Consider the following 13263-nt stretch of genomic DNA (forward strand, 5'->3'; position numbering starts at 1 on the left):
CTCTTCATTCTCTTTTTGTTGCTTTTCCATTTCTCGGCGGTGGGCCAACTCTTCTTCTGCTTGTTTCCTTCGGTAGGCCACCTCTTCTTCTTCTAGTTTTCTTTTGTGTGCTGCCTCTTGGGCTGCCTGTTCTCTTTGGAAGGCTGCCAGTTTCATGCTTTCTTCCTTTTCTTTCATCTCCATCTCTCGCCTGTGTTCAGCTTCTTTGATTTGTTCTTCGGCCTCAATTTTTGCCTTAGAAGTCATGGTTCCTGTTTTCTTGTGTTGGGGTGCCCTCCGGTGTTTATCTTCTGAACTGCAGGTTCTCTGTTGCCTCCTGAAGTCTGCCTAGCAACAGTGCCTTTAGCTAATTTTCAATGTTAAGTAAACCTGAAAAACCACTTTATTTGCATTCATATAGTGCTGGTAATGACTCTCAATGGGAGTGCTATTGTGTGACAAAAGACCCTCAACAGTCTCTTAATGGCTTCTCGCTTAACATGCAAGCCACAAACTGCCAGAGAGAGCAGAAAAAAAAATTCTCTCTGGTTCCCCTTTTAAAACCAACTGTTTCTCTCTGCTAAAAAGCCCTTAGCAGAGAAGAGAAAAATATAATATTCCTACTGGCTTCTGGATTCTGTCTATATCCCACCTGCTGCCACTCATGTCATAACCTTAGTCCCAGATTTGGACCTTAGCGTCCAAAATATGGGGGTTAGCATGAAAACCTCCAAGCTTAGTTACCAGCTTGGACCTGGTACTTGCTGCCACCACCCAAAAAATTAGAGTGTTTTGGGGCACTCTGGTCCCTCTGAAAAACCTTCCCTGGGGACCCCAAGACCCAAATCCCTTGAGTCTCACAACAAAGGGAAATAATCCTTTTTCCCTTCCCCCCTCCAGGTGCTCCTGGAGAGATATACAGACACAAGCTCTGCGAAACTACACAGAGTGACTTCCCCTCTCTGTTCTCAATCCTGGAAACAAAAAGTACTTTCCTATTCCCCCAGAGGGAATGCAAAATCAGGCTAGCAAATCCAACACACACAGATCTCCCCCCCTGATTTCTTCCTCCCACCAATTCCCTGGTGAGTACAGACTCAATTTCCCTGAAGTAAAGAAAAACTCCAACAGGTCTTAAAAGAAAGCTTTATATAAAAAGAAAGAAAAATACATACAAATGGTCTCTCTGTATTAAGATGATACAATACAGGGTCAATTGCTTAAAAGAATATTGAATAAACAGCCTTATTCAAAAGAATACAAATCAAAGCACTCCAGCACTTATATTCATGCAAATATCAAAGAAAAGAAACCATATAACTTACTAGCTGATCTCTTTGTCCTTACACTTAGAAACAGAAGACTAGAAAGTAGAAACTACTTCTCCAAAGCTCAGAGAAAGCAGGCAGGCAGAAAACAAAGACTTAGACACAAACTTCCCTCCACCCAAAGTTGAAAAAATCCGGTTTCCTGATTGGTCCTCTGGTCAGGTGCTTCAGGTGAAAGAGACATTAACCCTTAGCTATCTGTTTATGACAGTTACAAAAACGTGAATCAAGTTGCAAGCCATTCGGGCGATCACAATCAAGTGACACAACCCCAGTCAACACACAGGGCTTTTATTTATTGCTGTCTGGGCCCACAGGCTCTGCTGCTGCAGCATTTACAGCTCCACAGACCTCCCCTCTTGCAGCAGGAATTTGGAGTAAGATCAGTGTGGTATTCCAGCTTCTTGTTTGGCAGAAAAGCACTTCTGTGTCACAAAGACACTTCAGAAAAACAATGGGCCGAATGCTAATTTCACCTGTAAAGCTCAAGTAACTTCTTTGTGTAAGTCCACAGTGAAGTTCTGTGCAGAATGAGTATAAATGAGATGACATGCATCTGAGGAAGTGCGTATTCACTCACGAAAGCTCATGTTCCAAAACGTCTGTTAGTCTGTAAGGTGCCACAGGATTCTTTGCTGCTTTTACAGATCCAGACTAACACGGCTACCCCTCTGATATATAAATGAGATGGTAATTCAGGATCCTATTCATAAGGGCAGGCTTCTAATGAAAAAAGAACAGGCGTGCTTGTGGCGCCTTAGAGACTAACAACGTTATTAATGGGCAATTAGTCAAGAGTCTTTGAATAAAAACTAGTCTCACTCTCATGTATCAGAGAGGTAGCCGTGTTAGTCTGGATCTGTAAAAGCAGCAAAGAATCCTGTGGCACCTTATAGACTAAGGGACGTTTTGGAGCATGAGCTTTCGTGGGTGAATACCCACTTCCTCAGATGCAACTCTGGTGACCTGCAGCTAAATTCCTCCCTGCGTCTTCCACACCACAGGGGGCGCTGCTCTCCCGCTCCCGGACCCTTCTGCACTGTTATGAGCAACCCATTCGGAGTCCCCCCCTACAGCCGCGAGCTTGCTGGGGGCATCTCGCGAGATTTGAGTTCTTCCCATGCGCAGCCTCGCGAGATGGGGCTCTTCAAAGCTCATCTCGCGAGACTTGTGGCGGAAGGCGGGCCGCCGGGGGACGCTCGCGCGGCCGCCGTCATGGCCGCCGCGGAGGGGAGCTTGGTCCCGGAGGGCCGGGCCAGCCTGGCCGCCTTCCTGCTCGGGGCGTCGGTGGCGGCGCTGCCGCTGCTGCTCTCGGCGCCTCCCGCGCTGCTGGCCGGGCCCGGGCTCCAGGGCCGCGCGGCGCTGGCTCTGCACGTGGCGGGGATCAACGCGCTGCTGCGGCTGCTCTACCGGCCGCCGCTCTACCAGGTGCGGGCCGGGCCGGGGGGGTCTCGCTGTGGGCGCGCGGGGGCTCGAGGCCGGCGGGGGGCGGGGCCCGGCCCGGCCCGGCCCGGCCCGGGTGCCCCGCGCCGCGGGAGAGGAACAGCTGTCTGTGTCTGTCTTTAATGTTCCGCTGCAGGTCGCCATCCGGGCCTGCTTCCTGGGCTTTGCCTGCGGGTGCGGTTTGCTGCTGAGTCTTGGACAATCCTCGTGGAGGCCCTTTGGCTGGTAAGGAAGCGCTGTGCGAAGGGCGGGGAGAGGGAGCTCCGTGTGCGGCTGAGGTCAGTAGTGTCTGAACACGACTGCTGTGTGGAGACAGACCAGTGCTGAGCCGCATGGCCGGCCTCAGTCCAGTTCGTGTAAGGCAGGGGACTGCCTCAGAAAACCTGCATGATTGCCACTGGTCTTTGGTCTGAGAAGACAGCCAAAGAGTGAATGGGCCGTGCACCTCGAATTCCCCTCCTGGCCTTCACAGCCATGTTCCTCCCGGTGAAGGGTGAGGTGCACTGCAAGTGAAATATATGCAGTCAAGCCAGTGGCCAGGAGGTGAGAGGTTTGGTATCTTATTGCTAGTAATTAGAGATGGAAAAAATTAATATTTGGTTATCTAGTTGATACCCCTGGCATTGCAGGATTGGTTGGCATTGTAGAATTATTACAGTCTCTACCTGCTTGACTTCCATTAGATATAATTGTATTATCAATCCCTTGAAGCATCCAGTCCTTCCTAAATGAAAGTCTTCAGTTTTGTTTTTAATATATATGTCTACATAACCTTATACAAATGACATGTTTATTCTTAACATACTTGAATAGATAGTAGAGAATTAGAGTTGCAGAATTCTAGTTACGCTGCTGTGAACAGTCAACAGAGTACCATGGATTTCAAAACATAGGATTCCAGAAATAAACACAGCAAAACATAACTGGACTTTTAAAATACATTAAGTTCATCTTAAATTCGGAGGGTTTCTTCTTTTCTAGGTATATGTGTTCCTTGTCACTGTTCCATTATTCTGAGTATTTGATGACAGCGATCAATAATCCCAGAAGTTTGTCCTTGGACTCTTTCCTCCTAAACCACAGTTTTGAGTATACTCTAGCTGCTCTCTCTTCTTGGATAGAATTCACAGTTGAAAAAATCATTTATCCAGGTCAGTAGCTTTTATTTGAGGTTTCTGGTTAAGTTTTTAAAGAGAATAGCAATTGCTCGTGGGTAAATATAGGCTGTATTTCACATGACGGGACTGCATAGGCAGCACATTTTAAGCAGTTCATAAAGGAAGAGAAATTCTTAGGATTAAATTATTCTCATGCATATGTCAGGTGAAGTCCTGACCCTGCTGAAGTCAATGGGTTTTCTGCCACTGACTTAAACAGCACCAGCATTGTCATGCCTTGCGTATAGGTACGACTCAGTGTGTTGGTATTTAAATACATTTTATGAGGGATTCTAGTAAAGCATGGTAAAGGATGAAACCTGGCACTTACACTGTTAGGCTTGATTAGTCACATCTAGTTATTCTGTGTCAGGGTGCCTGAAGGAGAGGAGATCTGATGAGCGTGTACTGACAGTTATCTTATTCCCAAACACTTTGCATGCTGTGTTGACTCTTGAAATTGAGGCTAGATTTTAGGCAATCTGGAATACCAGTGAATGTTTGGCATTCTGCTAAAAAGAGTCTAAAGAGGAGATATCTTGCTGACTGGATTTTGTTAGTGCTCAAGCAAGATTCATGTTACCAACAATTATCAATTATTTGGGGATTCTTTGTCTTTTTAGACAAACTTTTTAAAACCAGTTTTCTGGAATGGAAGAAGTATTTATGGCTTCCCCACTGCCAGTATCCTATGTCAGACCAGAGAGGGCTGGATATTGGTGGGGAAAGTCTGGTAGAGTGCATTTGCTTTTCTCTAAAGACTGAGCACATCAACTTACCCCCATCCAACTTGTGAAACAAGAAGAGACAGTGGTCAGTGCCAGGATTAGATTCTCTTTGTAGCTGTGTGTTCTGACCACTCTGCCTTTGCATTTAGATTCACCAGGAAGAGTTAAGACACATTGCTGCCTTGTCAGTATAGCTGGTGAAGAGAAAATAGTGTATCAGATTTCTGTTCAAATGTTTTGTTTAATTTTTATAGACTAAAATTGTGCACACACTGCATTTGTTATATACTGTCTTAAAACAACAAGAGCATGCACACCAATGTCTTGAGGGATAGTATATAACAACTTCAGGGCTTTGATCTGGATGCATCGGGTTAGGTTAATGAATTTTGAAGATGCTCTCTCCTTACCCTAGACCTCTAACCCTGTCTAACCCTAAATTGTCCTTTTTTACCTTCAATAAAAGAGTGAACTTTTAAAACATGTTGTGACCAATACTTATTCACTTGCAGAAATGAAGCAAATCACCTGGCTCAGTACAGTAGGGTTATTGATGGTGATCTTTGGGGATTGTCTGAGGAAAGCTGCCATGCTCACAGCTGGCTCCAACTTCAACCATATTGTTCAGAATGAGAAATCGGATACTCATACTTTGGTGACAAGTGGGGTGTATGGGTGGTTCCGGCACCCATCTTACGTGGGATGGTTTTACTGGAGTATTGGAACACAGGTATTGTATAAAATACACTTAGCTATCTTGATTTTCTTCTAGGTTTTCTTAATGCTGCCCAGAGCCTGTACCTAATTTATTTAGCAAATGATCAACTGTAGGAGTCCTTGGTATGGATTTTGACACATTCTGTCTTCCACCAGTGCACTTTTAGCTGTGAATCATGAAACTGCTGGCCTCTGAACTCTCCTTCATGTGTGATGTTTGGAAAGACCATATCTCCTTTATTTTCTATATGAAATAAGCAGAGGCAGTGGAGCATGGGTTTGAGCTGGAACACTTTCAGAGGTTCAAGGTGTGATCTGTTGCTAGTCATTGGACCTTACAGCTTCCAGGGTGTGTCCAGACCTCCCTTTCATCTTTACTTCCAAAGTGTCTTCCAGTAAGCCATCAGACTTGCCTTATTCTTATTGAATATTAGTATTGTACAGGACTGACAAGTAAAATTAACTTGTTTAGTGTACATAAAACCCAGGTCAAATACTTGAAACCAACTACAGTACTCTTGTAACTTTAAAATGTCAGTATATTAGATATTGTAATTTAGTTTATAACAAACCTAGAGTATCAGATATATAAACCTTGTATGAGCAGTGATGGTGTTTGTTGTTATCTTTAAAGAAAAACTGTAAATATGCAAAGCCACGTATGCATAAGCCTTAAAGCCTGAATTCTCTTAGCAGCAGCACACTCTTTGGGTCTGGTATTACAATAGAAAGAAATGTCGGTGCTCTTTCTTCATCAGAACTAATTTGTCGTACTTGGTCTAGAATGCAGAGAGGTGATTCTTATCAAGAACAAAATTCTAAAAAATTGTTTTTGGAGAATGGGGACCTTTTTAAGCCTTACTGCAGATATACACTTGGTGGACAACTAATAAAACTTCACTTGTTTTTCAAACAACCAACCAAAAATCTTTCTTGGGGTGAAGAGAGTTTTGCAAGGCTGAATTGGACTGTAACCACTTGTGTCCTCTTACAGGTCTTACTCTGTAATCCTGTCTGTGTTGTTGGCTACACTTTAGCATCCTGGAGATTCTTCAGAGAGCGAATAGAAGAGGAGGAGTTTACGTTAATTCACTTCTTTGGAGCGGAGTACCTGGAGTATAAAAAAAAAGTGCCATCAGGTCTGCCTTTTATCAAGGGTGTTAAAGTGGAACTGTAACACGTGAAAAATCAGACTCCCATAGCGAACATCCAGCTCCAGGCATCATATGGAAAGGAACTATGCATAGCACTATATCGTGACACGCTTAGGAGTAGCCAGTCTTTGTTTACTGATCATCTATTGGAAACTCTTAAAGGCTAGGCAGCTGGAACACCTTGCACATAAACTAGAAACTCAGTCAAGATAGGCGTCCTTCCTAGATGCATAGAGGGATCTTTTGGATTATTTAATCTATAGTGATCCTAAAATGAAGCATAATGCTGGTGAAAAGATGGCTCACTCTACCTACAGCAGCTGAGTTGTACTGAAACGTGTTAACAGATTCCATTGAAGAACGAGCTATGCACTTCCTAGTAACAACCATTGCACTAGAAGGGTGCTGGTTGGAAGATCATATTTCTATGGTGAAACCTTAATTTTAAAGCTTTTTGCCCGTAAAAAAGCTAAACAGCACAGCTTTAACCTCTCTGGACTTGACTCCACAAGTCTGCAGTGTGTGGAACTCCCACTGAAGTCAGTGTGGTAATATCCTGCTTGGAGGGCATTCAGAACCCCTCCCCTTTATTTCTGTCTTTTAAATGCATGAATTTACATACCATTTTGGGGTTATGCTTACCTGAAAGACTGGCAGTGCGGCACAAAGCACCGTGTCCTAATATAATGTTAATAGGGGGCTCTTTCAATATTCAAACTTTCTTAAATCACAAATAATCTTTCATTAAACACCATGAAAGCTCAGTTGAAAACTTAACTCAGTTGTTGTGTCCATCAGTTACCTAGTGCCATGAATTTAAGTTTCATCATTTTGTCATTTTTCCATAGTCCTCATGGCAAGAGTCTGTCCTGTCAAATGGTAAACTTGCTTCTGTAAAACAGTCTTCAAAATCATGCTGCATTGTATCCTATTTAAATAACTTTAGTTGATAGCTCTTTCTCTACTCCTAGTTCACTCATGAAAATAAGTTTTTAATTCAGAGAAATTACAAGTTTGTTCCTGTCTTCTCTGCATTTCACAAAAACAATAGCAGGCAGACTTGCAGTAGGCCTTAGGTAGTAAGATCCTTGCCTGGTTCTAGAATGTGTCTTGGATGTTTCATCTGTGCAAGAAACACTTCCAGAAAATATGCTAATGCAGGGAAATATTTTTCTGATTAACTGATATTCTAAATATTCCCCATTCTAGAAATTATTTGTATTCAGATTTTGTGGTATAATTTATTTTCTGTTACTATATACCAAAGAAGTTCACTGTTTCCTTGATTCTAGATAGACTTTCTTGCTGGAATGAGAGTTGTATGCTGGCAAGTAATGGCTTGGCTTGAAGTTTTTCCTTTCATTAAGGTGCTGTAACATAGTTCAGGAAATAGAGCACTGGCAGAAGCTGCTTTTATAAAGATGTTGCCAACTTCTGTTAGGTTGTAAAGTTCTTTTGTGGTGCTGATGACTATCTCAGTCGTTTGGAATGCTTAAGTTTACAATTGAAATACCACTGGGAACACACTTTGATATTAAAATGAGGCATGTACCAAACATGTTGGAAGTCAAATTCCTGTAGACCTACATAGGAAGGGATGTAGGGACAAATTGTTAATCTCTTCTCTCTTCCATCATGTAAAAGCCTTTTCCTACCCAAGTTATGCCTTCAAATTCCAGGGCACCTGCTGCATTGAATTCCAGTTAAAATACCCACTGTTACATTAACTCTCCTACTGAATATATTTGTTGCTTGAAGAAAAAGATATGAAACTTCAGCAGGGCTGTATTTGGTTAATGTTGTCTTTCCTCTGCATAATTATTTGTAAAGACTTGATTCCTGTTCAGATTGCTTTTCCTTTGCAATAGAAGTGCCTCCAATGTACTTCTGAAAGAGAGTTATAAATTTTGCTATCTGTCTGTAGCCAACATACCTCAGAAGAAATCTCAAACCAGTTAAAATCTTAATACAAACAACGATTCTTAATTGCACTTATTTTATTAAGATGTTTCTCGTATGAATTTTTCCATTGTATAAATGTTTCATAACTAAATCTACTATTGATAATGATACTGACCTTCTTTGTAAAGCACTTTGACACTGAACGTTGAAAAGCATCGCACTATAGCTGGTGGTGTAATTTCCCCTGCTGGTGTACACATATTAGCGGTTGCTCTATGAGAGCTAGTGCAAGTGTAAATAGCTGTGGAGCTGTGGTAGCATGAGTAGCAGCAATGGAGGCATGGCTGAGCCATGCCAAGTACAAACCTGCCTGGAACTGGTCAGCATGTACTCTGCGTTGCTCGTGGCTACACGGCTATTTGTCCTTGCAGTAGCACTCATCAAGCTACCGTTCATATGTGTATGTGAACAGGGGAATCGTACCATTAGCTTGTAGTATAGACATGGCAATAGTACCTAGCATATATGGGCTAATTAGAATTCACCTGAATCAAGAGCAGAGAAATTGCACGCTGATCACAGAATGACCCAGCAGAGTGAACTTAAAGTGCTCTGGAGTATGGGGTTTGTTTTGCCAGGTAGTGAAAAAATATACTAGGGACTTAGTTTTTACATGAATAAGTCTTTTATTAGGTCAAACTGTTAGAGCAATACAGTGAGAAACTACTTGCTTAATTGTTTGCTATGTGAGACAATGTGGGTCAAATATCTCTAACCCTAAACATTTTATGCAGCGTTACTACTCTAGTCTTATTGTCAGAGGCTTGAGCTCACATTATCTTTCTCACACTGCTGTTTGAGGGCCCTCGTTAGGAAAAAAAAAAATCCTCTATTCACCACAGAAGTCTGTATATGTCTACAACTGCTGGACGACTTTATCAGCAGGAAAGTTGGCTAGATTTCATGGGTCTTCCCTCTTGTCTGAACAGTCGTTGTTCACAGTGAGACTTTCATTCTTTTGTCAATTTCTGTGCCAGAAAGCAAACGATCTAGTAATTGCTTCGGTGTAAAACTGAGACAGTGGGCTCTGAACTTGTGGATTGCATATTGGCTCCTAGCTGCTAAAATTTACCACTTTAAACTATTTAGATAACTTAGTTTGATGGACGGGTATCAATTAAATAAGTCTTATTCTTTTATTGGCACTTGTTTGGAAGGGTTATTGTCTTTTTTTTTTTTTTTGACTCTCCATAAATGGTATGCTTTACATCATTTCACTTGCCTGGGATAACAGGTTGCTCATGTGAATATGCAAAGTATCATGGGTATTTCTAATGCCCCTGTCACTGAGGATATCAGTTCTGGTGCCTAGTTACTACAGTTACCCTTTGGGTTTGGGATATATCTACATAGTCTGAGTCAACACCCAAATGTAACATCTGTAGCTATCTTGGAAGAAGACCTTTTTCATCTGTGTAGCTGGAGGTTCTGACTAGCACCCACCAAGCCTCAGGTTCTGTTGAATAAGCCCTTTGTAGGATGCATGTTATCACAGTGAGAATGCATTTTCTTTAGATTATGTCTGTCAGCAAGAATATGAATGGGCACAGCAAATGATTTACTTGGTTGATGCAGTGGTCAGTGAAAGCACTTTCTTCTCCAATGGCCTTGCTGACATTTATTTTAATATAGTGGCAATGCCCCAAAGTTCTTGTCTGGGAGAAATTTACAATTAACAAGAACTTGCACAAAAATCAGATTTGTGCAGGGCATGTAGGTTCATCCCAAGGTGTGCTGAGTCAGAAGAATAATCTTCACACTTCTTGACCTATGGCAAAACTTTCAAACACCTAAATCACTTTTTGAAAATGAGGTGTGGGTGTTTTTGAAAAGTTTGCCCCAAGTCAATTTACATAGCGCTAATGTTCCACTTCTGGAGGTGTGGGATCTTAGTACTTTATCCTGTGGTGTAAATATCTGCAATGATTGCTGCAGCCCTCATTCCCACAGGAAAGGTGAGTCAGAATTCACAAAGAAATGAAGATCACCCTTTAGTTCAAATTGGGTTTTCCATTTATTTATTAATCAAATGGACCCTTTGGCACATGCTGCAGCACAGAGTCTTTAAAAAATCAAAGACGTTGTCAATGAACAACTTCTAGTTCTGTACCAGGTGAATAAGAACTTCATTCTGGCCTTTGGTAGGTTCGCACAGTCTCATATTAGCAATTAAGTTATGAAGTCCTGTGTGAAAGGACTTCAATTCACTACTACAAACAGTATTTATGCAGCTTGGGAAAACATCTTAACCGCTAATAAGAGATACAGGCTACATAAAATTCTATGTATTTTAAAGCAGTCTACCAAATTAAACTTGTCAACCAATTGGATTGCTGGCTCACTGACCCGTATTTACTAGCAAGGGTAAAAGGCACTATCACGTTGTTCAGGCCAAAAATTTAGAACTTGTGTGTGTTCAGTAGGTCGCAGAAGTGTTCCAAGTCACCTACTTAGCTTCTATTTAAGCTATCCCCTGCAGTGTTTACAGTTTAAAATTTGCAATTTTAAGCTAGTGCAGGAGAACCAGAAAGTGAAACTGACCTCTCCATTTTTATTGTGCAAAGGTTTTTGAAGGACAGAGTGATTAGCATAAACGGTAAAAAGGAAACTTGATTATTAATAATGTAAGTTGGAGGTGAGGGGTTAGCAAGAACACATTGAGTATTTATTCTAATGTCTGACAAAAAATGTCACTCTGTAAACAACTAATTCCTAAAACTTGTTTTTTGTAAACATGTTATAACTTTAGGAATTTACTTTGCCCTGGTTCCTTGACTTTCATATTCTGCTTGTAGCACAGAGTAAGTGTTCTTTGACGGTCAGGATACAACTTTCAAATAATGGCACAGAGTAACTGTCCATCTATTGCACTTTTTTACTGCCTGGAGTAGCCTCTGATCTCACTGTCTTTATTTTATTTGGTAATTTGTCATAGGATTGGGATATGAGGAGGAAGTCGTATCCTGCCTTGAAAACACCTCAACATTCCTGTTGCAATAGGAGATTGTTACCTTGTTATATCACAAGATGTTTGAAGTCTGTTTGTGCTGAAGAAAACTGTTTACTAGAATCACTCCACAATCTATTTGGGCCTGCTGAGACCAACTGTGTATTAAATGAATGGAGTAGTTCTGCCCTTTTTCTTACATGAAGAAATGTTCATTACAGATATTGAAAGGCTCTTTTCTTTTGCGGATGTTGAGAATTCTTTCCATTTATTAAATAAAACTATGATTGGTTAAAATAACCCGAAAAGGTGTGGTGATTGTAAGGGAAACATATTCTCTTTGAAACTTATCAGGACACTTTTATCTCCTGAGAAGTCTGCTGGTGAGAGGGTTGTTGTCCCATGCAGTCTGGCCCTCCGAGAATTCCCTGGTGGCTGTAGTCATGCTAGATTAACAACTTGCATGAAGTATCAAGAACTGATATTTTATTTTTTCAGATTTTTAATATACAAAGCTGTGTACATCTCGTATAGAAAACAAGACTTCTGAATAATCTACAGCATAAAAACCTCAAGAAAACATTGTTTTCCTACTGATCTCATTACACTAAAGTGCAGAAGTGTTTAAAAACAATTCCTCCCCAAAATAACTGCCCCCAAACCATAAACCACCCCAAAACCCATCTTCAAGTCTATGCAGGGTGACTTTCTGTTTGAGGAAATAGCTACATTCCACTTTTAATAAAGAATGCATTGTTTATTAACTAGGCTTTTAAATACGTTGTCGGGGCAGGGACTAGGGGTAGTGGGAATAAAACTTACATAGAGCTAGCTGTTTGTTTTTCATGCATTTAAAATAAATTGATAGCACAATGTCAAAATTAGGCTTATACTACTCCATGTTTCTAGGTTCACCACCAAGAGCTTACAGTTTGCTTTGAGCAGCTGAGGTAAGGGATTTCAGGTGTGAAATAGTGTCAATATTTGTTTTTTCAAAGTTTCCACATGAAGGGGAAAGGAGACCAATTCCAATAACAAGTTACTGACCTGACGGGGGCCCACTGAAGAGTTCTGACTCGGGAGATACTGGACTTCTCTGCTGAATAGAGGTTTGAATTTATTGATACAGAAAAATACAATATAACCCTGTTGAAAATACAAACAGCCAAAGAAATTGGCCTGGGAAATCAGACCATAACTGATTTAAAAACCATCTGATAATGTAATGAGAACAGTATTTAGATTCACTGAATTGGTGAAGCCTTAGTCTACATTTCAAGACTCAATTTCATCAAACTAAATTTGGAAATGCTGGTCCTTCCCATCTGGTCAAGTCTATTGCAGTGGATAGATCCTCTGTAATACCAGCTTAACTCAACCATAAATGTACTCGAGAAACTTCTATTTAAGTCTTGTTTGTATATATGAAATGTAAAGTAGTGCAGCTTCTCGGCACTCTGCCTTGCCTAAGTTGTAAAATCTTTCTGGCTGGGACTCTCTGTCCCACCTTTCTGTTTGGTTTTGTAAGTGTCTTTCAGTAGGGGATCCTCAGTGACAATGTTCAGCATTCGGTTGTCCACTTTAGGCTCCCTGTTGTCTTCCATGCTTCTTGTCAAGTCGTTCCTAGAGCAGAAAAGGCACCTTGGCTAAATCACAAAAAGATCTAATTGTCAGCTGGCCTGAATATTTTATTAGCAAACTCTTATTTAGAAGAGAGATTCTAGGCAGTCTACTGCTGGCATGGGCAATAGTTGCTGTGTAATAGTTTTATTCTTATACTTTCCACGTTTGCTGTATTGAGTCTGTGTAGCAAAATTGCAACAGCACAAATCACATGAACTTTTTTAA

The 13263-nt window shown here is 41.2% G+C and overlaps 2 protein-coding genes across 11 annotated transcripts in view; one reads left to right on the top strand and one right to left on the bottom strand.

Moving 5' to 3' along the window:
- The first annotated feature begins 2522 nt into the window (after positions 1–2522).
- Positions 2523–11715, top strand: ICMT (isoprenylcysteine carboxyl methyltransferase). 3 transcript variants are annotated; one of them, XR_007770804.1, is made up of 6 exons: positions 2523–2735; positions 2887–2975; positions 3732–3901; positions 5148–5365; positions 6347–7054; positions 11404–11715. XR_007770804.1 is itself a non-coding variant. In XM_050931793.1 (5 exons), exons 1-5 carry the CDS (start codon positions 2523–2525, stop codon positions 6527–6529), a joined length of 873 nt encoding a protein of 290 aa, XP_050787750.1. In that variant the 3' UTR covers positions 6530–11715. The 3 variants fall into 3 exon arrangements, 1 of the variants encoding a protein (XP_050787750.1); XR_007770805.1 differs by having other exon boundaries at positions 6347–7045; XM_050931793.1 differs by having other exon boundaries at positions 6347–11715.
- Positions 11716–11879: 164 nt separating this feature from the next.
- Positions 11880–13263, bottom strand: part of RNF207 (ring finger protein 207) — a 50323-nt gene continuing 48939 nt past the window's right edge. For 7 of the 8 annotated variants that reach the window (XM_050931775.1, XM_050931769.1, XM_050931768.1 and 4 more), the window contains one exon: positions 11880–13038. In XM_050931775.1, the coding sequence (XP_050787732.1) occupies positions 12882–13038 (157 nt within the window). In that variant the 3' untranslated portion in view covers positions 11880–12881. Of the gene's footprint in view, positions 13062–13263 lie in introns of all 8 variants that reach the window. The other variant, XM_050931767.1, reaches the window with a different exon arrangement.

This window comes from Gopherus flavomarginatus, chromosome 21 (assembly GCF_025201925.1).
Source record: "Gopherus flavomarginatus isolate rGopFla2 chromosome 21, rGopFla2.mat.asm, whole genome shotgun sequence".
Lineage (NCBI taxonomy): Eukaryota > Metazoa > Chordata > Testudines > Testudinidae > Gopherus > Gopherus flavomarginatus.

Bases quoted from the DNA above. Each gene is read 5' to 3' on its own strand.
- ICMT (XM_050931793.1), top strand. From the start codon at position 2,523: ATGGCCGCCGCGGAGGGGAGCTTGGTCCCGGAGGGCCGGGCCAGCCTG. The intron at 2,976-3,731 runs GTAAGGAAGCGC...CTTCTTTTCTAG, and splicing joins TCGTGGAGGCCCTTTGGCTG to GTATATGTGTTCCTTGTCAC. The intron at 3,902-5,147 runs GTCAGTAGCTTT...ATTCACTTGCAG, and splicing joins TGAAAAAATCATTTATCCAG to AAATGAAGCAAATCACCTGG.